General features: G+C 41.8%; 1 protein-coding gene and 1 long non-coding RNA gene across 6 annotated transcripts; one reads left to right on the top strand and one right to left on the bottom strand.

Annotated features, from left to right (window-relative positions):
• The first annotated feature begins 18 nt into the window (after positions 1-18).
• On the top strand, positions 19-5,970 carry LOC119484657. The gene is made up of 3 exons (XR_005206066.1): positions 19-29; positions 1,937-1,942; positions 5,817-5,970. It is a non-coding gene; the product is annotated as an uncharacterized LOC119484657 (long non-coding RNA).
• On the bottom strand, positions 5,057-27,430 carry LOC119484604 (bromodomain-containing protein 4-like). 5 transcript variants are annotated; one of them, XM_037763525.1, is made up of 22 exons: positions 27,280-27,430; positions 23,152-23,256; positions 21,683-21,923; positions 21,501-21,593; positions 20,544-20,681; positions 20,279-20,411; positions 18,568-18,890; positions 17,064-17,477; positions 16,614-16,742; positions 15,449-15,670; positions 14,977-15,272; positions 14,310-14,410; positions 13,961-14,218; positions 12,207-12,305; positions 10,727-11,170; positions 9,851-10,465; positions 8,554-8,654; positions 8,304-8,424; positions 6,913-7,046; positions 6,640-6,830; positions 6,121-6,355; positions 5,057-5,803 (listed from the first exon to the last, which is right to left on the bottom strand). In XM_037763525.1, exons 3-22 carry the CDS (start codon positions 21,809-21,811, stop codon positions 5,735-5,737), a joined length of 4,245 nt encoding a protein of 1,414 aa, XP_037619453.1. In that variant the 5' UTR covers positions 21,812-21,923; positions 23,152-23,256; positions 27,280-27,430; the 3' UTR covers positions 5,057-5,734. The 5 variants fall into 5 exon arrangements, with proteins under 5 accessions (XP_037619453.1, XP_037619456.1, XP_037619454.1 ...); XM_037763528.1 differs by having other exon boundaries at positions 12,207-12,302; XM_037763526.1 differs by lacking the exon at positions 27,280-27,430 and adding an exon at positions 26,088-26,288.
• Between the last annotated feature and the right edge of the window lie 424 nt (positions 27,431-27,854).

Below are 27,854 nucleotides of genomic sequence, written 5' to 3'. Positions count from 1 at the left end.
AGTGAAACATTTTCTAACAATGTGTGTGTGTATACAGTAGATATACTGTATAAACTACACAGCATATATACTGTATAAACTACACAGCCAAAAGTATGTGTATGCACATTAACATTTCACCCATATGTGAAAGCATGGCCTTATAACCATACAGGGAGTGTATTTCTTTCTCATCAGCTCCCCCCTTTGGCTGAAACTGGAGCTGCAGCAGGGCTCAGGTGCTAGGTGTGTGCTGTAGGGCTGCAACTAACGATTATTTTCATTGATTAATCTGACGATCATTTTCTAGATTAATTGATTAACCGTTTGGTTTTATAAAAAGTCAGAAAATAGTAAAATAATGTCCCTCCCAGAGTGATGTCTTTAAATGTCTTGTTTTGTCAGATATTCAGTTAAATATATACAGCTCTGGAAAAAATTGAGACCACTTCAAAATGATCAGTTTCTCTGGTTTTACTCTTTATTGGTATGTGTTTGAGTAAAATGAAAATTGTTGTTTTATTCTATAAACTACTGACAACATTTCTCCCAAATTTCAAATAAAAATATTGTCATTTAGAAAATTTATTTGCAGAAAATGACAACTGGTCAAAATAACAAAAAAGATGCAGTGTTTCCAGATCTGGAATAATGCAAAGAAAACAAGTTCATATTCATTTTTAAACAACACAATACTAATGTTTTAACTTAGGAAGAGTTCAGAAATCAATATTTGGTGGAATAACCTTGATTTACAATCACAGCTTTCATGCGTCCTGGCATGCTCTCCACCAGTCTTTCACATCGCTGTTGGGTGACTTTATGCCACTCCTGGAGCAAAAATTCAAGCAGCTTGGCTTTGTTTGAGGGCTTGTGACCATCACTCTTCCTCTTGATCACATTCCAGAGGTTTTCAATGGGATTCAGGTCTGGAGATTGGGCTGGCCATGACAGGGTCCTGATCTGTTGGTCCTTCATCCACACCTTCACTGACCTGGCTGTGTGGCATGGAGCATTGTCCTGCTGGAAAAAACACTGCATCTTTTTTGTTATTTTGACCAGTTGTCATTTTCTGCAAATAAATGCTCTAAATGCTCTGAAATTTGGGAGAAATGTTCTCAGTAGTTTATAGAATAAAACAAAAATTTTCATTTTACTCAAACACATACCAATAAATAGTAAAACCAGAGAAACTGATCATTTTGAAGTGGTCTCTTAATTTTTTTCCAGAGCTGTATATATTTTTTTTGGGGGGGGTGTGGGGGGGGTATTTATTATACTTATTAGTAATAATTTTATTTTATCTCATTTAATGTTTTGTTTTGAAGTATGTAATTTTCTTTGTGAATAATTTCCAAAGCATATCTTTATAACCAATAAAATTTTATCACAAAAAAAATATTCAGTTTAAAAACAGAAAAAAAGCAGGAAATCTTCATATTTCAGAGGCTGAAAACAGCATTTTAGGACATTTTTGCATGAAAAATTACTTAAACAATTAATCGTTTAGTCTCTAAAATATCAGAAAATATAGAAAAATGTCCATTCCAGTTTCTCAGAGTCCAAACTAATGTCTTAAATGTATTTTTTTGTCAGATATTCAAGACTTTATAAATATAATTTATATATATAATAATATTAATAATCATTTCTTTTTTGGGGGGGCGGGGATTTATTATACTTATTAGTGCTAATTTTATTTCTTCTTATTTTTTATGTTTTGTTTTGAATTATGTAATTTTATTTGTGAATAATTTCCAATGCATATCTTTAAAACCAATAAAATGTGATCACAAAAAAAGACATTCAGTTTAAAAATAGAGAAAAGCAGGAAATCGTATTTCATCATATTTGAGAGGCATCTTTGCATGAAAAATTTCTTAATTATCAAAATAGTTGGCGATTATTTTTCTGTCGATGGACTAATCTATTAGTCGACTTTTCGTTGCAGCTCTAGTGTTCAGTACATAAGTGTGTGAAAAACTCACAAACAAATACAAGATTTTTTTAAGATGTTTTTTTTAAATATTATTTTAATACTTTTCTTAAAAAAAGATGCTGTACTCCATAATCTGAACAAGATGAATTATCTATTGACCTCAATGCCTCACTCACCAACATCCCAACAGGTTGTTCTGGGTAAAATAAATCAAGAGAGAAAATAGCAAAGGGAAAAGAAAACAACTCAAAACAATCAAATATGAAACGGGGAAAGAAATTAATGAAACATAAAAATAATGATAGAATTGAAAACTCTCACAGATCTCTGGGCCAACCTAAAACACACGATGGCACACGACATCCCACAAACAGTTACCGATGACGATGAAGACATATTAAAAATACTAAAAGAATTAAAAGACAAACGAGAAGCTATTATACAGACGGGAGATAGTGGTGAGAACATGAACACGATGAAGGGAAATAAGATGTGCAGCTGCAGAGTGTCGGGGTCTAGTAAAGTAGAGACATTTATGATTTATGAACCGCTTCGTCAAACTATTACTGAGCAAACTGCTGCATAACTTGGGATTTAAAAAGGGGATAACGGGAAATTAAATAGCAATAAAAACATAGCCTTTAATATAAAGTGAAAAGAAGATGCATTTTACACGTAAAAAATGTGAATGAACTTTCAGCACTCAATAGATTGGTTTTGGCATAGAGTCGAGAAGAAAACAACAAAAACAGAAAAAGGTATGAGAGAGAATAAGACAGACGAAACAATCCTCTCAATAGAATCATAAAAAAGTTTGTTTTTCTTCTTTACAGTAAATTCTACAAAATCAAAACCAGAGATGAACACAAGAGACAAGCTTCGCTCCCCGAAATCCTAATTCCTCTCATGTTCTTTTTCATTGACGTTTTTTTCTCGTCGTATATAATATATATTCATGTATCTATTTATATATATAATATGTATAATTTGTAGGGTATGATTGTTAGTTTACAGGCCAGAGCGCTAAGGCAAAAGGACACACTCTGAGACTTTTAAAATGCCACCGTTCCTTCCTCGTCGCCCACCTCTCCCCGGTATATTTGTGACTGAAGAGAGAACCGGAGGGGAGTGAAGGGAGGAAAGATGTCGTAGAAAAGTGTGTGAATGTGGCTGGGGTGTTGCGTTCCCACTGAGTCCTGAGAAAAACAACTGACTCTCAGATGACCTGCTGAACCTGACGATCTTGACCCCCCCACTCTCCCTCCCAGTTAAAATCAAACTTAAGGGACAGTTCACCCCAAAACCACAAATACACATTCCTCCTCTTACCTGTGGTGTTATTTATCAGTCTAGATTGTTTTGGTGTGAGTCGTGGAGTGTCACACGACAAAAAATACATTTGGAAAAACTCAACGGCAACGTCTCTTTTCAGAAATCATGACCGGTTCATTATTTTCATAATTATGATAATTATTTTGATGCTGTTGTTTTTTATCGAATTGGTATCAATAATTGTGGAATTTCACTGGTATTGGTATCGACTACTACATTTCTGGTACCATGACATCACTAGTACGAGGTACTTCTCCATAGTCAGTGTATTATATTACACTGTATTACTGTGTGACTTTGTTGAATCCGAATTTACCCTTTAAAACACCAAAGTCACACAATAACACAAACAAACTCAATCGATCGATGCAGCGGTAGACCGACAACTCCCGTGTTCTGAGAGGTAAAATTACTGTTTTTTGTGAATGGAGCCTGGTGGCTGTGAAGAGAACATAGATAACAGATCAGGCTGTTCTCATACTCCGTTTGTAGCTATACCTACGACAAGTAATGCACTTTAATTTGTATATATCCGACGAAATCAATTCGTATGTAATCGTGACCCAGGAAGTAATAAAGAGCGACAAACGCCGCATAGGGAGGAGGTCGAGGTGGATGGATGGGTCAAAAAACACCAGACTTTCACCCAGGAGACCGCTGTTCGTGTCCCGTGTGAAACCAGAAGTCAATGTTGATTTATTCGTCACGTAACTTCTGTAGTTATTTTCACCCAAACCACCATCTTTTTCTCAAACTACTTTGAAAAGACTGGAGCTTGAAACGCATGAAAAACGAGGAATAACTTTTGTTAACATATCATAGGTTGCCCGGTTACTCAAGATAATCCACACACCTTGTTGTGAGCAGTTTCATGTAGGAACTATTTTCTTTCTATCCAACTCCACCTCTTAACAGTATCGCTGAGCAGAAGGAAGCGTGCATCTACTCATGGACGAGAGGCTCGTGTTTATAATTTATAGCTAACCGATACTGCTAGTTCACCTAGCATCACGGAGCTGGCTAACGTTACAGCTCAGCCGAAGAGGACGCCATTAATGTTTACATCCAACGCTGCCACGAGCCTCTCGTCCAGCTGATTAGACTGTTGTCAGGCTATTAGATAGGCGTTATCAGTCGCTATAAGCACCAGATGAGGGTCAGAAGGGGCCTACTACACCCATTATTAGGTTTTTATCATCTATTCACATGGTAGATCACAGAAAGAAGGTTTACAAGAACACGACAGCGACCCCTAGCGACCGTAATAATTATGACAGGAGCAGAAGTGGAAGTCAGGTGCTGTAATTTAGACACTCCATATGGGATGGAGGTCATGGGCGATGGATGGGACACAAAACACAGGGGTTTTCACGCATCCCATGTGAAACCAACAACGTGCTGTTGTCTTTGTGTGCACAAGCGTTAAATTTCACTTTCGAAACGTAGTTTTTTTAAGCCAAAACGGGGCGTTTTTCCTTGAACTTAACTGTTTTTGTTGCCTAAATGTTTCATTCAGTTTTACGTGTTGCTTTTAAGTTTCGCTTTTACTTTTTACAACGTAGTAGGTGTAGTAGGCCCTTACTGACCCACATCTATGGTGCTTATAGCGACCGATAACGCCTATTAAATGGTCTGATTACAGTCAAATCGGGTGCAGCGTCCATGAGTAGATGCATGCTTCCTTTCGCGATGTGATACAAGTTGGTGCAATGTAGTTCAGCAGGAAGAAAATAGTTCCTACATGAAACTGCTCTCACGATTTCTGGAAAGAGACGTTGCTGTTGAGTTTTACAAATGTATTTTTTGCTGAGTGCTATCTAGTTCCATTATATTGGAGAGAAGGCCGATATCTCCAACACTCTGCAAATCACACCAAAACAATCTAGCCTGATGAATAACACTACTGGTAAGAAGAGGAATCTGTAGTTTTGATTTTGGGGTGAACTGTCCCTTTAAAATCAAAAAGATTAGGGGAGAGAAAAAAACTAAGTGATCTGTCTGTTTGTAATTTGTTCACCCTCTTCTCTTCTCTCAGACATCAGAGAATAAGGTTCATTTCTTAAATTAAATCCTCTTCACCGCCATTATCTTTTTATGTAAAAGTTCTGTCCCCTCCTTTTCTCGCTCTGCCTTTCTCGTTATCCTCGAGGGAGCCGACGATCTCATTATTTCGCTGTCCGTTTTCCAATCGACAGACACCAAAACGTATCTGAGGTTGGAGGAAAACGAGGGCTGCTTATTTCACTTCCCCCCTCTCAGTCACATGACACAAGCCAGCTGTTTCAACTAGTGAGAGAAAGGGACAGTTACTATCCAGTCTGTGTGTGTGTGTGTGTGTGTGTGTGTGTGTGTGTGTGTGTGTGTGTGTGTGTGTGTGTGTGTGAGCAGCGACCATGTGGATCAGAGCATTCAGGTTTATATGCATGTTTGTAATGTTGTGTGTCTATAGGTCCTTCTCTCTCTCCCATCGTCTGCTTTTCCCTCTCAGAACAGATTCTCCTCAAAAATGGCCATCAGGTCGCTCTGGAAGTTGATGTCAATGGTGTCGGCCATCTGCAGAGGAGAGAGAACGAGAAGCATTAAAGGGAGAGTTTGGATTGTTTGAAGTGGGGCTGTATGAGGTACTGATCCATAGTCAGTGTATTGTTGTTAATTATTACACGGCTTTGTTGAATACTCGATTCTGATTGGTCAATGTCGGCATTCCATGGTCTGCTATTTCTTTATAACAGACCGTAGCTATGTACAACAGACCGTTGCTATGTATAGCAGACTGTTGCTATGCATAACAGACCATTGCTACGTATAACAATCTGTTGCTATGTATGTATATATGTGTGTTAAAAGTTAAGAATCAGTTGTTTTCGTACCGCCTCTCTCCGGCGCCTCTCCTGCTCGCGGCGGCGCGCAATCTCCCTCTGGTCAAGAGCAGCTGAGGAGGGCGGGGGCGTGGCCTGTGGCGGAGGGGGCGGGGCCTGTGGGGAGAGGGTGGGCGGGGTGGAAGCTGGAGGTGTGGGAGCGAGCGGTGACTGTTGCTCCTGGCGACGGCGGGCATCGTCTTGTGCTCGGCGAGGCGGCTCCACGGTGTCTTCATCGTCACGGTTACTAAATTAAAAAAAAAAAATTAATAAGATGGCGGCATGCCAGTTTTTCCTCGCCAAAATTTGGCGTAAGTTTGGAACGTTATTGAACCTCCTTCATGATGAGCTTGTATGACATGGTTGGTACCAATGGATATGGATCGTATCTTTACTAGCTTTAGATCCCGCTACAACCTAAAAATTGCAAGTTGCGTTAAAGAAATTAGTGGCGTTAAAACTAATTTGTGTTAAAACGTCATCATCAAGTTACAACATGGTTACAGTTGTTGGTGTTGTCGTCCCACTTACCGTAGCTTCTCCTGCTCCCTCCTGGCCTGTTCAGCCTGAGCTTTCAGCTGCCTCTCTCTCTCCTCCTTCTCCCTGGCGACCCGTCTGAACTGTTCGAAGCTGTCGCTGGAGGAGCGCACGGAGGAGGCCGGCGTGGACTGGGACCTCTGAGCCAGGCTGGCCCAGGAGCCGATGTTCTTTACCTTCACATCCTGGGAGGAGACGGGAGAAGGAGTCAGAGTTGGATGGAAGGAGGGGAAACCAGACGGCTGGAGTAGTTGTGATGGGACTCACCTGTGTCTTCTTGGGAGCGATGGGAGTTTTGGGCTCTTGCTTGATTTTGTTGTCCTGCTGGGAGTAAGGTGGTGCTGGGGAGTCTGGGAGGCGAGGAGCGGGGCGAGTGCTGTCCAACAGCTTAAGGTCTATTCCTGAGGGAGACATTAACGGGGATTAACTATACACACATGAGCCCCTTTAAATACACATGTTGGCTTGGCTCGGCTCTGTTGAAGGCTAAACGTGACCTTCTTCAGCTTTAGATATGATGGATTATGGGCTTGCCTCGGTAGTCGGTGTTACACGGTGGTCGGGCGTACACGATTACATTAGGTACCCACCGCCCTCACCGTTGTTTTGCTTTTTTTTATAGAAATAAAACCCATATTGTTCACTTTGGTGTATCAGCGGCATGTTCTTAAGGATCCAATATCGTAAAAAGTGAGATTTCATGTAATTTATATTATAAAGCAGGTTTAAGTGATATATAAATACTGTTAAAGTATCAAAGTGCTCAATATACAGAGGAATACACACAGCCCGTATTCAGAAATTGTGCGTTTGAAACAAGCCGTCAGGATTTCTGTCCATTTGTGATGTCACAAATACAAAATATTTAGACCATTGCATGGATTTAAACGTAAACATTCTAAATGTGTCCCAGTTTATTTCCTTGTTGCAGTGTATGCAAATAACATCAGCTGACAGGAAGTAAACAAGGACCCAAACTGTTGCTTAGCAACGCAATTCCGTTGAAATGCACTAAAACGGAGCGTTTCAGACAGAGGGTGAATACAGGTATATTCAGGCAGACAATATGAGGAAAATAAAGTGTTTTTGAACATTACAGCATGTAAACACGTTCTAGTAGAAACACAAAATACAAGTATGAACCTGATGATGAGGACGATATGGGACCTTTAACGCATAGTCAGGCGACGGAAGCTACAAACTGAAAGTGAATGTGTCTGCTCCATACAGAGTCTCAGCACAGAGTAACAGGAGTCATATTTCACAAACACGGAAGGAGAGAGAGTTGACAGACAAGACGATGGCGGAGGATTTGGTGTCGAAGCGAAAAGCAAAAGTGCCCATTTGGCAATATTTCAAATCTAAACCCAATGCTATAAGGGAACCATAATGTTAATGAGGTAATTGCTGCGAGGACGACGGAGAGGTCACAGCCGGTGTGCGCAGCCTCACAGCGAACGCTCTACCAGAGAGGCTAGACACACTGCCACCCGACGGTAAAGATCAAAGTAAGCGCGCTACACATATTGAGCGCCGTCTTTTCTTGTAAAATGTCCGCTATAATCGGCAACACCGGTGTTGTCACAAGTTTATTAACCGGTGGGAAAATGTCCTCACCGTCACATCCTTATTGGTTATAAACCGACTCTTGTACTCACTGTGTTTGTTGTCGTGTTTGTGTGCGTCTTGACGCGTGGCGGGGCTGAAGGGCGACGGGGGCAGAACTGGTGACTGGGAAAGCTTCTCTTCTTTGACCACCACCGGGTTGGACCTCTGCTCCTATGGGAGACACACACACAGTACGTTTATATACAAGGAGACATTCAAATAGATGACTTTTTCTTATAGCAGTCGTGTCTCTAACGAGGCTCAGCAGGTTTTGTTTAGCTAGAAATATGTGTGTCTCACATGTTTCTTGGTCTGTGAGGGCGAGTGCTGTCCCATCGGCTGGAACGGAGGCATCTGAGGAGAATGCATCATCAGGGGAGGAGGGCTCTCACGCAGGCAACCTAGAAAACAAAAGCACATTCCTCCATTTAATTCAATGCACAATGGAACTAAATGTGCAGCGACATCTACAATATCTATGTGTCTAGTGGTTTCCAAGCCTGTAAATAAAAACAAGCTTTGAATAAAAAAACTATACGTAAACACTTGCCAACCCTCTCAATTGTCCTTACAAATCTCCCGTTTTTCCTCATGATTTATGACAAATGTTCACAACTTTTTTCCTTTTCGTTATCTCAACCTGTTTCTGGTGCTGTACAGCGTCTATAAGCTCTACTGTTTCCACCCGGACAACAATAGTGATACAACTAATGTAATTTCCTGGCGGAGGAGAGCTGCTCGCGACACAACGCTGGGTTCAGCGCACATCACAGCACACAAGTGCCCGAAGTCGGGCTTTGCTCGACGCAGTGAAAATCCTTCGGGGCGTGGCGCAAGCCATTAGAAATAATGTGTTTCAGAGTGCAGTGGTGCCATTTATAGAAGATGGAACCTACCAAAAATAAATGGATAAATAAATAAATTACTTGCTAAATAAATAAATAAATAAATAAATAAATAAATAAATAAATAAATGTCATTAAATATAGCAAAAGTTATATTTAAAAAAAAATGTAAAATGTGACTTGAAATGTTTTCTGTTTTAATTTGCTTCTTTAATTATTTGTCCCTTATTTTTTTAAATATAAATAAATAAATACACTTAAAGTTGAATAAAAATGAAAACATAAATAAATAAAAGGGCAAATTAAACAGAAGAGTAAATAAATTAGGGAATTAATACACAGATATATATATATATATATATATATATAAAAATAAAGAAGCAAATTATATTTTTGCTGCATTTAATCACATTTTTATTTATTTATTTAGTCATTTATTTCTTTTTTTGACAGCTGTTGTTGCCTGTTTGGCTGCAGTTTGCCATGTTCTGATTTGAGCATATTTTTTATGCTAAATGCAGTACCTGTGAGGGTTTCTGGACAATATTTGTCATTGTTTTGTGTTGTTAACTGATTACCAATATATAAATATATACACACATTTGCATAACGCAGCATATTTGCCCACTCCCATGTTGATAAGATTATTAAATACTTGACAAATCTCCCTTTAAGCACATTTTGAACAGATACAAAATGTGTGATTAATTAAATATTTTAATCGACTGACAGCCCTCGTATAAATATGTTACCTGTTGAGAAAGGCTCTGCTTTGCTGCGTGGCGACGGCTGTAGTTGGTGTTGTTGCTGCATCTGTTGGACCTTCTGCAGCAGGGCCACACCCTTCTGCTGCTGGGACGTCGACAGATGTGTATGAGGGAACGGCTGGCGCATGTGCGCGTGGCCTGAACTTTGTCTCTGCGCCAAGGCGGGGGTGGATGTTGTCACAGCGTGTGTGTGCATCGACGGCATCAGCTGAGGGACGCCCCGCGCAGGCGAATGCGTGTGCAGCGGGAGCGGCTGCGGCTGCGCTGTGGGCCGTGTCTGGAGCGACTGCAAGAAGGTGTGAACCTGGCTGAGGGGCGGGGTTTGAGAACTGGTGAGCGTCAGCTCGTCGTCATCTTCCAGCAGGGCCTGGGGAGGTTGCGCCGAGAGGGTACCCAGGATGCCATGCGATGGGGGTGAAGGGACGCGGGGGCGAGGCACGGGCTGGGGGAGAGTGGGTGGAAGCGAGGGCTGAAGCTGGGGAGAGGAGGATGGAGGCAGGGAGGGGAGCGAGGATGGGGGAGGCTGCGAGGGTTTGGGAGGAAGTGCCGCTGCTCGGTGGCTCGGTCTTGATGGTTGCTGGGGAAGAGCGTTGTGGATCGCTGCGAAGAAGAAGAAGAAGAAGAAGAAGAAGAAGAAAAAGAAGAGAGGGATGGGAAGAGAACAGAAGACGATATTAAAAATAAGAAACCTATTGCTACAACTTTGTCTTAAAATAGACGTGCTGTATCTCAATTCAGATCTCTGTACTCTGTACTTACTTGCGTAGTGCGTGTATTTTGACAGGGTAACAATCATAACATTTAGATGGCCATCTCTAACACTAACTTCACAGATGCAACGTGTTCCTGAAGAGTACCCACCGGGTGAAGGTATGATGGGGTGCTGGTTTAGGAACGGGTGCGTCTCAGCGGGCGTCTGGACAGTGGGTGCGTTAGCGTTGAGGAGGCCAGGCGCGGCGGGGGCACCGGCAGTAGTAACGGTCGGATTGGGCTCGCTGTTGGACCGCGTCAGGTGAGGGTTCATGAACTGAGCCAGGGGATCAAATCCAGAGCCCATCAGCTGTGAGGAGTCCAGAGACTGGACAGGGGGGGGTTTGGACTGGACCACTGGAGGCTGAGTCGGGGGCGGAGGCTGAGGCTGAGGCTGAGGCTGAGGCTGAGGCTGAGGCTGAGGCTGAGGCTGTGGCTGAGGCTGATGCTGAGGCTGAGGAGCGACTGGAGCCGCTGCGGTGCTTAGGGACAGGTGGGGCAGCCTCTTGGTGTCTTTGATAGTCGAGATCTTCTTCTGCAGCTTGGGGACCAGCCCTGGTAGACAGAAGGGTTATGAAATATCAAAATAAGATATGCTGACAACGTTGTGTGTGTAGCTAGTGTTGTCACGATTAGAGGTGTGGAAATGTATTGATTGTAAGGGTGCTTTCGCATCAGGGACCAGCCAACTGTACCAAAATACGGAAGTGGACTGCTATTTAACGCGAGTAACGTTAGCAGTCTGCGAGTATCCTTCTCCTCCGAAATCTGTTTACATATAAAACTGTTTCATATCTATGTCTGTATCTGCACGCAGGATGCGCCAATCTCATCCTCTGAACTGTACGGCCGTAGCCTAGGTGATAAAGCAGGAAGGCAGGCGAGAGGGTCCTTAAAATATAAACAATAGTAGGCGATGGGGTCGGGCGATGTTTGTTATTTTATTTAGCTAGTTTAATGGTCTGCCTCCGAAGTATGAGAGCCGCTCAGCGGGCAGAGAGAGAGAGAGAGACAACGGGGGGAAAGAACGTGCAGAGCCGACATATTTTCACATCAAACTGTGAAATAAGAGTTTATTTAGGCCAAACCAGAGTTGGTGATTGTTTGAAAGAGTAACGACGACGGTTTTGGTGAGTTTTATTTTGTTTCTGTCAAGTTTGAATGAAGTGTTTTACGATACTCCACCACTAGAACAGCTGATCTCAACATAAACAAATACACGTGGATGATGATGAAGTGTACTCGGGTACGGAACAACTTTACTAATGTGAAAGCTGAGCGGAGGGGGGGGGGGGGGGGGGCAATCGTACTCGGGCACGGTGAGGATCAATCGTACCTAACATGAAAACGCCCTAAGATGCATCACAATGCAGACATGAATGATTCTGCATCGATGCAGTGACGGAACATAATATGGATTTTGGTTTAATTTGAGATTCTCTGAACTCATAAACGCAGCTCTTATTAAAACACTGTCATTCTTAAAGTAACGGTACTAATAAAAAGCGGTATCGTACCGTTTTTTAACGCTGGGGTACTGCAATACTGTTCTAGTGTCGGTACACGGTGCAGCACTAAGTGTGTATGTTACCATTCTCAGAGTCTTCACTGTCAGAGGAGTCGCTGCTGCCTGAAGATGAAGATCCGGTCTTCATCTTCGTCACATTAGTCATTTCCAGAGGCTTCTCTGCTGCAACAAAACACACAACATTCAGAAAACAGACAGTTGCTGTCTCACCTCTAGCCAGCGAGAAGAAAAACAAACAGTGATTCCTCTGCAGAGAGAGACACTCTTTTACAGTGACGGTTTGTTAGTGGGGTTGTGATACATGGAGGAATTTATAATAATGATACTGAAGCAAAAGTTGGACATTTTCAGAAACACTCTTATTGCAGCAAGGCTAGCAGTTTCAGACCTTTATGCTAAGCTAACCAGCTGCTAGCCTTATATTCAATGGGCAGATATGAGAGTAATACAAATCTAACTCTCCATGAGAAAGCAAATAAGCATATTTCACAAAATGTCAAACTATTCCTTTAACAGTTTTTCAATCAACATCATATATGTGTGTTTATACTGTATATATATCGTAATATAGCAAACAGATGCTAAATTACATAAAACTGAAACTACGGATTTTCTTCAAATCACTTATGATGATATGATTCCACTAAAAGTCAATAAAAAATAATATTAAATAGATTGCCCAGCTCTGAATTATATTTAATGACAGCCAGGGTTGGAAATTAGCACCAGCCACACGCTGGTAAAATATGCAAGTGGCTGCTAGATTTGCTTCATTCACCAGCCAAAAAAACAATGGTAATCTATTGAGTGGCAGGTGGACAAAAAAGTTGATTTCCAACACTGATGACAGCATGTCTTTATAACATGACCACCCCTAATCATCGTATAGATCTGATTGTTTAAAGTGGGGGTGTATGATGAGCTCCATCGTTGTGTTAATGTGTGACTTTGGTTAGTTTGGATTCACCAAAGTCACCTGTTTCTCCAAACCAATCCTCATACAACCCCACTAGAAAACACCACAACTGTTCCTTTAACGTGATCTGTGAGGGTTGTTTTTGTTTTGTTGACAGACAAGCAGTCATTCCTGTGTTGTCTAGAAGCTGTAAAACAGGATTCTCTAGTCTTTATACAGCATGTAGTCTCACTGCCCAACGGTTAACCAGCATTTAATTACAAGTGGTACAACAAGACTTTCATGTGAAAGTGTTATGACTCAGATGTTGGAATCCCAAAAGTAATGGAGGAAAAAATAAATTAATGAATAAATAAATGGCTCAAATAAATAAATAAATATGCCATTACATGTACCAACAATGATATTAAAAATAAATGTAGGCATTAATTATTTGATAAAATGTGATATAAATTGATTTTTCTGTTTTAATTAGCTTCCTTATTTATGACAGCCACCTCATTTGTATAATGAAGCAGAAATATATTAAGAAAAGGAAACAGAAATAAATAGGTTTGGGGAAATAAATAGGGAGAAATTGCAAAGGGAAAATAATGCAGATACATTTAAAAATAAATGCAAAAATAAATACATCTAAAATGTTATAAAAATAAATAAATAAACAAATAAAGGGAAAATTAAACAGAAGAGTGAATAGAATTAATATAAAAGTAAATAAATAAAGAAGCTAATTAAACATCTATTTATGTCAAATTTAAACAATTAATGCCTACATTTATTTTTAATATTATTTTTGACACATTTAATGGCTTAGTTATTTATTTATCAATTTATTTATTTTTGATTTTGGCTGGTTCTCATGAGAATCCTTTAAAAGAAGTGTATCGTACAAACCGCCTACCTGACGGCTTTTTCTTCTTCTTGAGGCAGCTGGAGACGTATTTCTCCAGCTCTCTCAGCGTGGAGGGCTTCAGCGTCTCAAAGTCGATCTCGATCTCGTCCGGGTTGGAGTTCTTTAGCGAAGGCTCACGCGTTTGGATTATGTGCACGACGCGGCCCAGTTTGTCACCGGGCAACTTGTTGATGTCCAGGCTCAGCTGGCGCTTCTCCTCATACGACATCGGCTTGCCCCTGTCGGTGGACACGCCCCCAAACACATCTGGGGAGGACAGCACATTTATAGCAGGGTGATACGACACACAACACTTTGAAACAAAGAATCAGGCTCAAAACATCTGTCATGTACATACCCATTTCATCTTCTGCTTCAAGAGAGGCCGAAGGGACGAGAGGGGTCGGCCCCGGCTGAGGGAGCATGACTGGGCGACTGTTTTTAACTCCTTCTTTCTTACTGCGATTGACAAATGATTAGATTAGTTCCAGATATTAACACAGCTACAATAACATCACTTATCTCTGTAATACGATGACACGTTGTAGGAAAAAAATAAACAATTATGGAGCCGGTGGAGAGAGTAAAGCAGTAAATTTATGAGAAAAAAACTCATATCAGCATGTCATTTTCTTCTGAATCGGACCAATTCACTCTTCAGTGTCTCTTCAGAGTCCGGATGCTGATGGGATAAAATCAACAGTATTTCCTTATTGATAATTCGGATTGCAAAGTATAATTTGATGAGGTTATCTACTTCAGGCATAATACACGTCAAGTAGTCGCGTCAGCGGTGTGATGAGGTTCATCCAACCTTGTGAAGCAATGTGGTTCTTTGACAATTTTTTTTTTTTTAGTTTTTCTTTTCTCATAAATTTGCGACTTTAATCTCAGAGAATATTCTACTTTTATTCTCGTAAATTTACGACTTTAATCTGAGAATATTCAATATTTTTCTGTAAATTTACAACTTTAATCTCAGAGAATATTTTATTTTTTATACGCCGTCATGCTGTTACACCTACCCGGTCTTTTTCCTTTCCTTCTTCACAATGATTGGCTCCTTGCTGCTCTTGTTTTTCTTAGAGGTCTGAAGCATCACAGGGGGCGGGGCCTCGACAGCTTCCTCTGCTCCCATCTTCTTCTTGTGCTTTTCTTTCTTCTTCTCCTTCTCCTTCTCCCTCTCCTTCTCTTTCTCTTTCTCCTTCTCCTTTTCCTTCTCCTTCTCCTTCTCCTTCTTCTCCTTCTCCCTCTCTTTCTTCTTGGGCTTGCTGGCTGGGGGCTGGGAGAGAGCTGCCAGCTGTTCATGGACAGCTTTAAGCTAGAGGACACAAACACACACAAAGCGGTGGTCTTAAGAGACGAAAAGACGGCATCCTGCACATTTGCTTCTCCGTGTCTCAGCATTCACCCACGTTCGGTAAAGCTGTTCTGCGTGGCCCACCCACCTGTTGTGTCTCATAAGCCTCCCTCCCCCTTCATTTTCCATCCTCTAACCTGTTCCTGTAACTCAGCCAATCGATGTTGCCTTTCGTGCTCTGAGTCTCCTCCCGAGGACTCCGATTCGGAGGAACTGGAGCTGTCGTCTTCCGAGACGACAGGAGGAGGCGGGGCTTGTCGAGTGGAGGGGGCAGGGTGGAGGGCCGATGACGGGGTGGGAACAGGGGCAGGCTCCTCTGGCTCATCAGGCATTTTGGCAAAACGCATCTCAAACACGTCCTGTTAGGATGGAGGACGGCAGGAGAAACTGTGAACTCTACTTGAATCACAAAGCAACAGATACAACAGCCAACCATTTAAACCTGAACATTACATCCATATGTTTATCCGATATATTTAGCAGATATCCGGGCCGAGACTTCCTCTTCTGTGCACCGGTCATTGTTTACAGTCCGATTAGCAACTTGAGATGTGAGACTGGAGTTGAGAGACAACGTGTGCGACCAGATTATTTCACAAGTAGCCACTTTACACTAGGCTAACAGTTTATTTTTGAGCTAATAAAAACCTAAATCATTGTCAGATGATAGCCGCTGGGTTCCCAGGTTGCATTTCCGCCAATGCGTTCTGCCTCTTTCATTCAATCAAAGCCTGCCTGAACGTGATTGGTCAATATTACTCGGACTACAAACGGAAACTAGAACGTTTCCGATACCAAAATCTGGTCATGTTGTTACAGATTCTGCATTCATGTGCAGATATCGGTTTATAGAGATTATCATTATATTAACCCAGTTTTAAGGCCTTTATCATTTTATTATTTGTGCTGAAATGATGCATTTTCCTAAATAAAATTGTGTTTAATCATATAAACACAGACTACTTAGTAATACATATATAATAGGGCTGTAACGGTTCATGTATTCGTGTTGAACAGTCATGGTCCGGTGCACACACCTGCACGCAGAATACATGGTATGTAGAACTGATGCGGAACCAAAGTTCAAAAACTCGAGTTCCGCCCAGAAACTTTTACCCGTACGCTGTCACATTATAGTGAGCGCCAGTGCTTGAAGTGGAAAAAAATAATTGCCAGTACTCTCTTATTCACATGTTGTTACAGCCCTAAAAAAATACGATGCACAGAGAGTGGGAGAAAGAGGGGCCCTGTTCATATAGTGTATACAATATTTATTATGGAGTGCTTTGACATGTTGATTACCTGTAATTTGCGCGCCATGCCGACCACATCGTGGTCTGGGGGATTGTACTTGTAGCAGTTGGAGAACATCAACCGGACGTCTGCTGCGAACTCTTGAGCGTCTCTGTACTGCCGGCTGTCCAGCTTTCTCTAAAGGAGACAGACAGATACACCTCCGTGATCAACACCGATACAAACTCTATAAAAAAGCTACGTGTTGCTGAAGGAAAGGAGAGCAACCTGAATAATTCTTTCGACCAACTAAACTGTATCTATAAAAGCAAATATTGACTAAAGTATGAAACTAAAAATAAATAAATAATGGACCCGCCTTTTAGGAGAAACAAGTTTTGTAGAGAAAGGCATTTCATTTACATGTATTATATCAAAAGCATCATTTTGACTACTGTATTAAAGCCCAGGTATTGTGATGGCAGCCACGCGTTGGTCAACCAATCCTAATAAAATCACCTTGATGTTGCCGAGGTCCATGGGGTGCTTGATGATGTCGTGGTAGTCGTGGAGGCTGAGAGCTTTTGCATCGACGGGCTTGTAAAAGGGCCAGGCGTAAGCCACGTGTTTCTTGGACTGCATCTCTTTGACGAGGCGTGCGCAGAAACGCAGTTGCTCCTGGCGCTTCTGCGTAACCGTCCCCGCCGTCCCGGCCACCGCCGCCGCCACCGCCACCGCCACCGCCACCGCCTCCAAACCGCCTCCCAGGTGATGCTGAGAGTCCGGCTGCGACGTGTCGTTTTTGGGCGTCTTAGATGGGCGACTGCTCTCTCGCCGAGGCCTAGTCTCAGCAGAGACGGGAGATGTTTCACTGAGCTGGTCGTTGGCGGTGGGTGTGGTGGTGTCTGCTTTCCTCTTCTGGCTCTTCCTTTGCTGTTGGAACACCAGAGACCAGAAATTAGAAAACGACAACAAATCAGCTTGTGATTAGTGTTGCACGGAGTACCGATACTAGAAAAGTATCGCCATGCCCTTCCATTAAAAAAGGTACGATACCCCGTTTTATGAGTACCGTTACTTTAAGAATTACAGTGTTTTAATACGAGCCGAGAGTTGCGTCGATGTGCGACCGCAGGGCCGTGGGTGTGCGTGAAGCGCTCTGCTTTAGAGGACGCCATTAGAATCAAGATCCAGTGGGAGCAGGTGGTCAAAAAACGAAACTGTTGTATGTGAAGTTGAAAAGAAGATTAAACCAGGCCATGATTCTCTCGCCGGCTGCACAGTCTCGCTCTGAGCTGGTGTCTGTATCAGCAGAACTCCCTTCAAAAAAATAAGGAAATAACAGCGCGGCTCTATTTACCGATCAAATGTACTGAAAACATTAGATTCAACATCTTTTCTGAATCTGTCCAAGCATCTCCTGTTATTCAGCAAACACATAATCCACCAAAGAGCATGTGTTCAAGTATTAGTTTACCGTGTGTCTCTGTAACGTGTGGACGGAGAGGAAAAGCAGTCCGGTGAGAGTGACTCTTCTCTCTCTTCACAAACACCAGTCCGACACAACACAGCTCCTTCTACAGTTACTGCGGTGTCTTCCTGATTTTAGCAGCTTTTCTCTCATCAACTTCTCACAGAACTTCATCTGAATTAATTATCGTTTTGTGGGTTTCTCTTTTGGAAGCCTATCATCATCTTCTGCACTGCAGTACCACACTCTCCACCTGAACTGTTAATGATGCGCTAGCTAACTATAAAATTAACTTTTAAAAAAAATCACAATTTTTTATGAATATATTTGTACATATTAATTACATTTTAATTAATAATAAAAAAAAAATTAGGTTCCATGCTCTGTCATCTATTGTGACATTACTTATCCTGATGTTTTAGGTTTTTGCCGTGGTATCGTTTCCGTATCGGTATTGAGATATTTAGGCAGGGTATCATATCAAAGTCAGAATTTTGACACACTATTTTTGATTAATTTATGAATTAATAATGGCTGCTGACTTCTCCTTACCTTGATGAGGGCGGGGGAGCTCTGCAGCATCGGGACGGGATGGAGGCCGGGGTGTGTCGGGGCTGGAGGGGGAACCGAGGTCATGCCCTGGGCCAGGACGTCAGGTGTTGAGAGGGGGAACGGGGGTCCCAGATGGGGGGCGTGGGAGGTGGGTGTTGGAGGCACGCGTGGGGGCTGAAGCTGGGCCAGAGGTTGGGACAAGGCTAGAGGGGGGGGTGCAGCACGGGTCTGCGGCGTGGTTGAAGGGGATGAGAAGCCCCGGGTGTTGGGGGTGGTGGAGGGGGACGAGGAGTCCTGGCCTGAATCCGACTTGGTGATCAGACCTGGAAGGAAGAATATAAACACAAGAAGATCACAAAGATGGTATAAAGAACGAAAACACAACATATGAAATGTTCAACAATGATTTAACAATACATATCCAGACTAACTTTTTCACTGGCAGCACCAGCACATGATTAGTTTGCACCCTTTGTTTTTTTTGGTACAGCCTGGTATTAATCAATGACCGGTCTCTTCCTGCTGAACTCTCATTATCAGTCATACTTTCCAACTTTGAGACCTCAAAAATAGGGAGGATTTCAAAACCAGAGCAAGGGGTTTGGGGTTCCTCCCCCAGAAAAATTTTAGTTTCCGAGACTTTGTTTCCTGCATTCTGTGACTTTAAAACAGTGAAAATAGCAAAAATAATAAGTATACTGAAAGAGCATTTTTGTTAAATAGGCCTAATTATAATTTTACTTTTAATTCTCACGAAAGAAAACAGAATAATTCACCCCTCTGACTTGAATTTGTGTGAATCTCTGGTATAAGCTAACATTCATCAGTTTTTATTCATTCATTTATTCATTCACTTTTTTGTCCCTGCTTGAGTATTTCTTTCTCTTAGTTCTCTCTCCGTCTCACTCACTGAAGGTCCTTTCAGACACAACGCGACAACGGCACTTCTGTGCTCTGAAACTTGTTAATTCCAATGGCTTGAGCCATGCCACGATGGCTTTGTTGATGCTGTGATGTGCGGCGAACGCAGCTCAAACCGCGCTGCGGTGTCGCGAGCAGCTCTCCTCCGCCGGGAAACGACATTTGGTGTAGCTCTATTGTCGTCTGGGTGGAAACAGTAGGGCTTATACACGCTGTACAGCGCCAGAAACAGGTTGAGATAATGAAAAGGAAAAAAGAAGGTGTAAAAAATTGCCATAAATCGGGAGAAATACGGTGTGTGGTGTGCTGCTGTTTTGGCCAAATCGTTGCTCTCCACACACTTTAGGAACAAAACTGTTAAATTGAATGGCATTATGTCTGTGCTCTCTCACATTTTACACATCTGGTAAGATTTTAAATATCTTTTAGTGTGGGCCAGGCAAGACATTTCTGTGAAATTGTCATAATTATCATATAAATTCTTGAGTTGTCCTTGAGAGTGGCCAAAAACATGTTTTGTGAGGTCACTGTGACCAGCACTTTTACCAAAACATAATACCTCCATTCCGGCGACAGGCATAAAAATGATCGCAGTGTTTGATTGTCAGTACAGCTGATGAAGAGGCTAAACCAGTTCAGGCAGCATGAGAACTGAACATACAAGCTTGGCTGGTTAGGTTAGTACCATTCACTTCAGTCACAACCTGTTCTGCTAGTGAAGGGAAGCAACACCGACAAAAACAGTATTTTACTGACATGTTGAAGTCCTCATTACATCCTGAACTCGTACCTGGCTCCCGTCTGCCCCCGCGGCGTCCCTTGGCGACCACAGCGATCTCTTTCTCCTCCTGCGGCATCTCTGTGATCTTGTGGAGGAAGACCTTTTCCAAGGCCTCGGCCATCAGGACGATATCATCCCCAGGCTGAACGCACAAACACACAAGCACACAAGCACACAAGCACACACGTTGAGATGCTTTCCTTCAGTAGGATCATCTGTCACCTGAACTTAGAGTTCAGGGTCGTCACAAGTGCCCAGCAGTCCCGTGGCTGACCTTGTTGTAGATGTAGCAGTTTGTGAACATGGTGTTGAAGTCTTGGATGCACTCCTGGGCATTCCAGTAGTAGTTGTTCTCTAGGCGTTTCTTTATCGTGCCCATGTCCATCGGGATCTTGATGATTTTGTAGTAGTCCTGAGGGGAGAAGGAGAGCAGGTAGACACTATTAAATCATGTGAGAAAATAAAGACACAATTTATGTTTATGCCCTCTCGTCCTCTTTCATCAGTTCAAAATACATCATTCATATCAGCCGCGTCATCGGTCACCTTTAGCACACATTAGAGGCGCCGTAGCCTGGCACCTTTAAAGGGTAACTTTGGTATTTTATTTATTATTATCGATTAATCGGTATCAGTCATTCAAAAAAAAAAAAAAAAAAGTCTAAATCATCATCTGCTCCGGAAACGAAATTGAAGTCGAAAAGATCACAGTTGCGGAGCACTATATACCCCCTGACTACGTTGTTGCGGTGGTATAATTATTTTCAAGATATGTCAAATGTAGTCTGTTATATGGCTGTTTAAAACATATATTCTGTAGTTGTTCTATATGGCTAGAATCTGGAATATTAACGGCCATATTGGCTGTCGAAATAAAGGTCTAGCGTAAACCCTGGATGCATCCCCTGGGTGCATCCCCTGGGTGCATCCCCTGGACGCGTTGACAATGAGTTTAGTTTGTCACAAACACATTTTCTATCGTACCCGGTACACTGTTAGTCTCGAGCCCTGACGGTACCTGCGGTACTGTAGAAAAACGAGTACAGTCACGAATTTCAGAATTTTGGCATCAACTTGGTACCGAAGTATCGGTTCCCGTGACATCCCTAGCAGGTACTACAGGTCCAGGTAGTCTCTCCTTTTTGCAGTGAGAGCTACAACACCACAGAAGAAGTCCAGTCAGCTGAACATGGCAGCACACAACACACAAACACAGAAACACGTGACTCACAGGTAAACCGAGTTTGATGGCATCTACAGGAGCCTGGAAGGGCCATGCAAAGTTGTGCTTCCACAGCGTCTTCAACACCTCTTTGAGCAGGAACTGAAAAAGAGCAAAAAAACATACACAAATCAATCAAATCAAAAGAGACAAGACCAGAAAACGTGTTCCACGTGTAGAAATGTGCGTACCTGCAGCTGGTTGGTCTGTCGTTTGGGTCTGGAGGGGTTCAAGGTGTCAGGGAGTGGAGCGTTGAAGGCGAGGGACGGCGGGGCAGAGGGGGGGTTCTGGCTGCTGCCAGCCTCCAGGCCGTCTCCCATCGCAGCGGCGGGTTGCAGTGACTGAGCAGACAGTTTGAGCAGATAGGACCCGGCGGGGGCAGGTGGGACCGGGGGGACCCCCCTCAGGCCATTACACTCCTCACTCGACTCTCTTGAAGAAAACGCATCAAAAAGCATCAAAAAGCATCATCAGCGTCCGTCGCCTCTGCTGTCACCATTACTCACGATTACAGTGATTGTTAGTGAAGCCAACTGTGATTCAACTCTGTCAGCCTCGTTATCACAAACCAGCCCAGTACCACATCAACCCAGTATCAACCAGTTTCCTTCCCTCTCCACTGTCTCTATGTTGCTTTAAATCTTCAGCTTCAATGGCATCGACTATGTGTAAGGGAGATAACTTCGCAGAAATGAATGTAATTTAAATAAATTAATATATTTAGTATTGTAGCTGCTCTAATGTAGTCGACATCCTCATAGTCTCTGTTTCCATGAACAAATGGACCAATCCAGACACACTACAACGTAACAAAGGTGTCAAATAAATATTGACTGATGGCTTAAGTAATGTGTTTCCATTTTCCATTTCCACTTCTACCTAATGAGACAGAAAGGCTGCAGGTGAACAGTCTTTATTTGATTTTAAGCTATAAGGTATTAGCACGGGTGCTGGTGAGAACGTTTTTGTTTTCTTTTACTTTCCAGGTTGTGCGGCGTTGTGTGACAACAAACGCCAAAGACGTGACGTCGCCTAGGAAGGTCCGGGGTCATGCTGTAAAAACCCTGATTGAGACTCATATTGTGAATGTGTCGTATACAGAGAACCCATTTTCATTCACATATCTTGAGGTCAGAGGTCAAGGGACCCCTTTGAAAATGCCATGACAGTTTTTCCTCTCCAAAATTTAGCGCAAGTTTGGAGCGTTATTTAACCTCCTTCCTCCTAGTATGACATGGTTGGATTCTTTAGGTTTTGTAGTTTCATATGACACCAGAGTCTTCATTCTAGCTTTTAAACTAAGCCCGCTACAACCTAAAAATCACAAGTAGCGTTAAAGAAATTAGCAACGTTATTATCGTGTTAACTTTGACCTTATTTTCACCGCTTTACCTCACCATCAGACAGCTATACTAATATTGTAAATATAGCGTACATTTAAACTGATATGGATTTTTTTTAAGTGTCTAAAATGCGTTTAGCTGCTGCTCCCGTTCACAGCAGTACATTGCTTTGCTCCCCTGCTGGTACTCCTGTCTGCTTCTCCAAACTCCATCTACTGAAGGTAATACACTGACTATGGAGAAGGACCTCGTACAACCATACTGAGAAAAAACACAACTATCCATTTAAGGAGACAATACATTTTCTGCAGACTTACATGTTTGTTGCTATGCAGCTGTGGTCTAATCCAATTGTGTGATCATATCTCAGTTGATGAGGAGGCGATTTCCTGCGGTAACACTGGAGGTTTGTCAGCGACACGCTGTGGGAGGGGGGGCAAGGAAACCACAACACATAAGTAGAGGGCCAAGTGTCACACCTGAGTGAGAGTGAGAGTGAGTGAGTGAGTGAGTGAGTGAGAGAGAGAGAGAGAGAGAGAGAGAGAGAGAAGGCACGCCTGATTAATAATGATGGGGTTGTTTCCAACTAACATCAGAAATACACTTCCAGGTAAACATCTGACCACGCCGTGATGTAAGCAGCTGATATCAGAGCCCATAATACAGGCAAAGAACAAAGGCTGTTTCCATACACACACAAAAGTTGCATCATAATATGTTGATGTCATCTGCACCTCTTTTTTCTAACCGGTACATTTGAGACTGCAACTATTTCGTTCATGTTTAAGAAGGATCCACCAACAGTCAATTAGAGACAATTAAGACTGCTTTCCTGGAAATGACCTCTCTCTAACTGGAGCTGTCCAGATTAACTGAGACTAACAGTGTGTTCAGACCAAGCAAATGTTCACCTCATTTTACTCGCGCAAGTTGGACTGCCGGTATCATTTGTGTTAATTCGCTCTAGACGAGCCGGAGAGGAGAAGGAGCTTGTCTCCATAGATACCAACAACTTTTCCTTCAACCATGGAAGAAATAACCACTGTTGCTGCTTTGTACATGTTGTGGAAGTCCCAGATATGTCAGAAAACCAAACGCCTTCGTGTCTGGGTTCATAACATCACCCGGCGGCGAGCTGTATTCACATACAGTGCCATTGCACTGACTGTATCTAGTAAGCCACACGTCGCTGCTGCAGTATGAAGCCAAAATAAACAGATTTTGCTGTGATTTAATTAAAATAAACAGATCAAAATGATGCTGAAATAACTACATAATGATGCTGATTTGTAAAAAGTCTGAATTCATGCTTTGTCAGGTCTGTCCACAAGACAACAAGCAAACAACTTTTAAAATGCTTGTTTTCTGAATGGAGTTTGGATCAATCAGTGCCAGACTATGCAGCTGCTCTATCAACACTCAACATAAATAAGCAAAATATAATACTTTTATGGTTCAACACAGCCGTTTCAGTAGAGACGTTAGATATGACAATAGAATAGAAATAATTTAGTTTTACTTTTGTACGGCACTTTGTAGGCGAACGTTTTACTGGCGTCTGGTAGTCGCTTTCAGTCCAAAATGGCGGCAGCGCAGCTCTGCTGCTGGGCGCTGATGTTGCAAAGGAACGAACAATTGACTTTCACTTATCAACATACTTTCTTTGGTTTTATGGATGAACACTGACCCCCTGACCTTAACCCTTTACAGTATCTAGATGCCTGTTTGAAGCTCAAATGTCCTTTTTGGGAATTTCTGTGAGAGACAATCTGTCCATGCACAAACAAAGACTATAGCTCTGTCTTTAGTCTGTCCTGAGCTGACATTTTCCTCCCTTAATGACTGCTGACTTTCTTCCACCAAAGACCCAAATCTTCATATTACATTTGTGTAAGTTAAATACATATTTACAATGCATGCAAGTATTGTAAAACAAATGCCCATATTACAATGTGCTAAAACGCAAAAACTGAATCATGTTAGGGGTCAGTCTCTTTCCTGAAAGAAACCAAAACAAACTAACTGTTGGTGTCAACAAGCTTCCAGACATTAACCTATACCACAAGAATGTAGAACATGCATCTTGAGTTGATTGTGGAGAGTAATTTCTTTATACACTATGTCCAATATTGTGATTTGTGCTCTTTTAAAACTGAGGTGCCAATCTACCTTACCATTAATTTATGTAAGGGATAATGTACAGCAAGCTGGAGGGGTCTTGCATCACCTTGAAGGTTTTTTTTCCCACAACAATGACCCGTTAGCTGTACATTATCCCGCTTATTACACGGCTACTTACTTAAGAAATCAATAATTTGATACAAAAACGGTCCACCAGAGTCCAACATCAGAACTGCGTCCATAGCAACGGTCTGTTATACATAGGAACAGTCTGTTATACATAGCAAAGGTCTGTTATACAGAAATAACAGATCATAGAACGCTGTGAATTGAGTATTCAACAAAGCTGAATCATAAATATTAATATCAATTCTGACTAATCAGTAAACTGTGGAATGTAACTAAGTACATTTAGTCAAAGACCGTACTTCAGTACAAATTCAAGGTACTTGTACTTTACTTGAGCATTTCCATTTACTTCCACTCCATAACATCTCAGAGGTACATATTGTACTATTTCCTGCACTACATTTATCTGATGTGTTGATGTTGAATGTTTGTGATAAACTGAAGGATGAAGTGTTCTTTTATGTGTTGAGAAACCCTCCTTCTGAAGCTAAATAAACTCTTTAAAAAGCCTCTTGGATCAGCTGGAAAATGCATCATCACAAAGCTGAAAACAGGCTGTTTCTTTCTGACTTTTTTAGAGATACGTGGTTCACAGGACAGCAACGCCACAAACATGATGCATTGCTGTAGATTAAACTAACCAACAGGATATTTAGCAGTTAAAATGCAACATACACATTAATGCAGCAGTAATATTAATCCAGAAACATCAGATAGAATTGAATTAAGGTTTTGAATGCAGGACTTTAACTTGTAGTGGAGCATTTGGTGGTATTACTACTTTTACTGCAGTAAAGGATCTGAATACTTCTTCCACCTATGACTGATGTTTGAGGCTTTTAAAAACATGACACGATGCAATAACGTTCACAAATAGTATATAATGTCGCAGCTAATTTGCATAAACAGACCAAACGTCTGGACAGCGAAGCGACTTTGACACGTAAAGTAATTATTCTACAACATGTATCAGCCATTTTGCTCCTATTGCGTATCACGTTACCGGAGGGGAGCTGCAGAAGCCGAGGGTCAAAAATAACATCACTTGTAATATCACCACCAGTGAAAACAAAAGACAATTTAATCCAAAACAACTTCTTCTGCAGCCAAACAGCCTTTGCTAACCTTCCATGTCAGCCCGCCGCCATGACAGCCAACTGACAGCTGACCAGCACGTCAACGGAGATTCTCGAACATGACGTACGTTACGTCGCAGCTTCACATGATGAGCCTCCTTCAATATACTATAGAAATATTATATTTGGCTGATATGATTACAGTGACAAAGACAGCAATGCATTTTTTTCTTATTAATTTAATTTAATTCTCGCGAAGTTCCACATTCACAAGTGTAAATTTACAAAAAAAAAAGCCTAATTTCTTTGTATTTATGAAAGAAATGGAATTATATGTCAACAATTTCTTCCTCACATAAAAAAGAAAAGAAATGAAAACAATTAATTATATGCAATATGCTTAATGTTTTTAAGTGAAATTATTGTCATACTCTCGCGTGGTCTTTTTTTATTATTATTATCTACTTATTTATTTATTTTTATTGTGTGTGTTTTTTTTATTATTATTTGATGTTTGTTTTGTTTCATTTCTGTTGTCCTTTTATGTTGGACACAGCTCTTTGTTTATGTTTTCGCTATGCTTCTTTTCTATGTAAATGTTTTTAATGTTTTCTGCTGTTACTATGGATACTGTCATTTTGAAATAAAAAAAGAGCCTCCTGCGCCATCGCTGCGTAACTTACGCAGCCGACAGCACGTAAAGTTGCGTCACGAATACGGCCTACGGGGCTACAAACAAACAGCCTAGCTGGTTAGCTTAGCATGATAGCGACCTGCAGCTAACGTGTACACACTGACGCCACCACAACGACCTCAACGCGAGTATTGAGAGAAGCACGATACGACGCAGAATGTGCACAATAACACCAACTGGCGCCACTTTAAAGAGGCTATATTAACTGCTGTATGTGGAGAGTCGGAGCCGGTGTGAAGGCCTGCGGAGACAGACAGCTCATGCTCCGCTGGCTGGCCGAGGACGCACACACACTGACAGCAAGAGAGAGAGAAATACGCCCCCGGTGCCCGCTGGAACCGGTTCACCGGATACCCGGGGTTCTACGCTTTCGTTTGATATACCGGTGTTATCCAACAGAGAGGCGTTAAACGGTGTTTTTTTACCTTCTTCAGTCGGTTGTCAGCGCTCAGCAGACCTTCCTCCACCCAAATCCAGAACAAACAGTCCCGTCCGACGTCGTCCGGTGACGTCAGACGCACGGAGGCAAGGATAGGACGTCAGCCTCTCCTCCCTCTCCTCCTCCTCCCCGGGGTAACATCATGTAATATCTCGTAATGATAATGATGATAATGATGAAAATGTCCTCATAAAATCATAAAAATCATAAAGAAAATCATAAAAATCCAAAAAATCATAAAGATTTAAAAAATCATTAAAAAATCATAAAATCCTCCCCGGGGTAACATCATGTAATATCTCGTAATGATAATGATGAAAATATCCTCATAAAATCATAAAAATCATAAAAATTCATAAAAATTCAAAAAATCATAAAAAACATAAAATCATAAAAAACATAAAATCATAAAATCCTCCCCGGGGTAACATCATGCAATATCTCGTAATGATAATGATGAAAATATCCTCATAAAATCATAAAAATCATAAAAATTCATAAACATTCAAAAAAACATAAAATCATAAAAAACATAAAATCATAAAATCCTCCCCGGGGTAA

The sequence above is a fragment of the Sebastes umbrosus genome, chromosome 3 (genome assembly GCF_015220745.1).
Source record: "Sebastes umbrosus isolate fSebUmb1 chromosome 3, fSebUmb1.pri, whole genome shotgun sequence".
NCBI lineage: Eukaryota > Metazoa > Chordata > Actinopteri > Perciformes > Sebastidae > Sebastes > Sebastes umbrosus.
The sequence above is the reverse complement of the archived record's forward strand: the minus strand, read 5'-3'. Positions and strand labels throughout refer to the sequence as shown.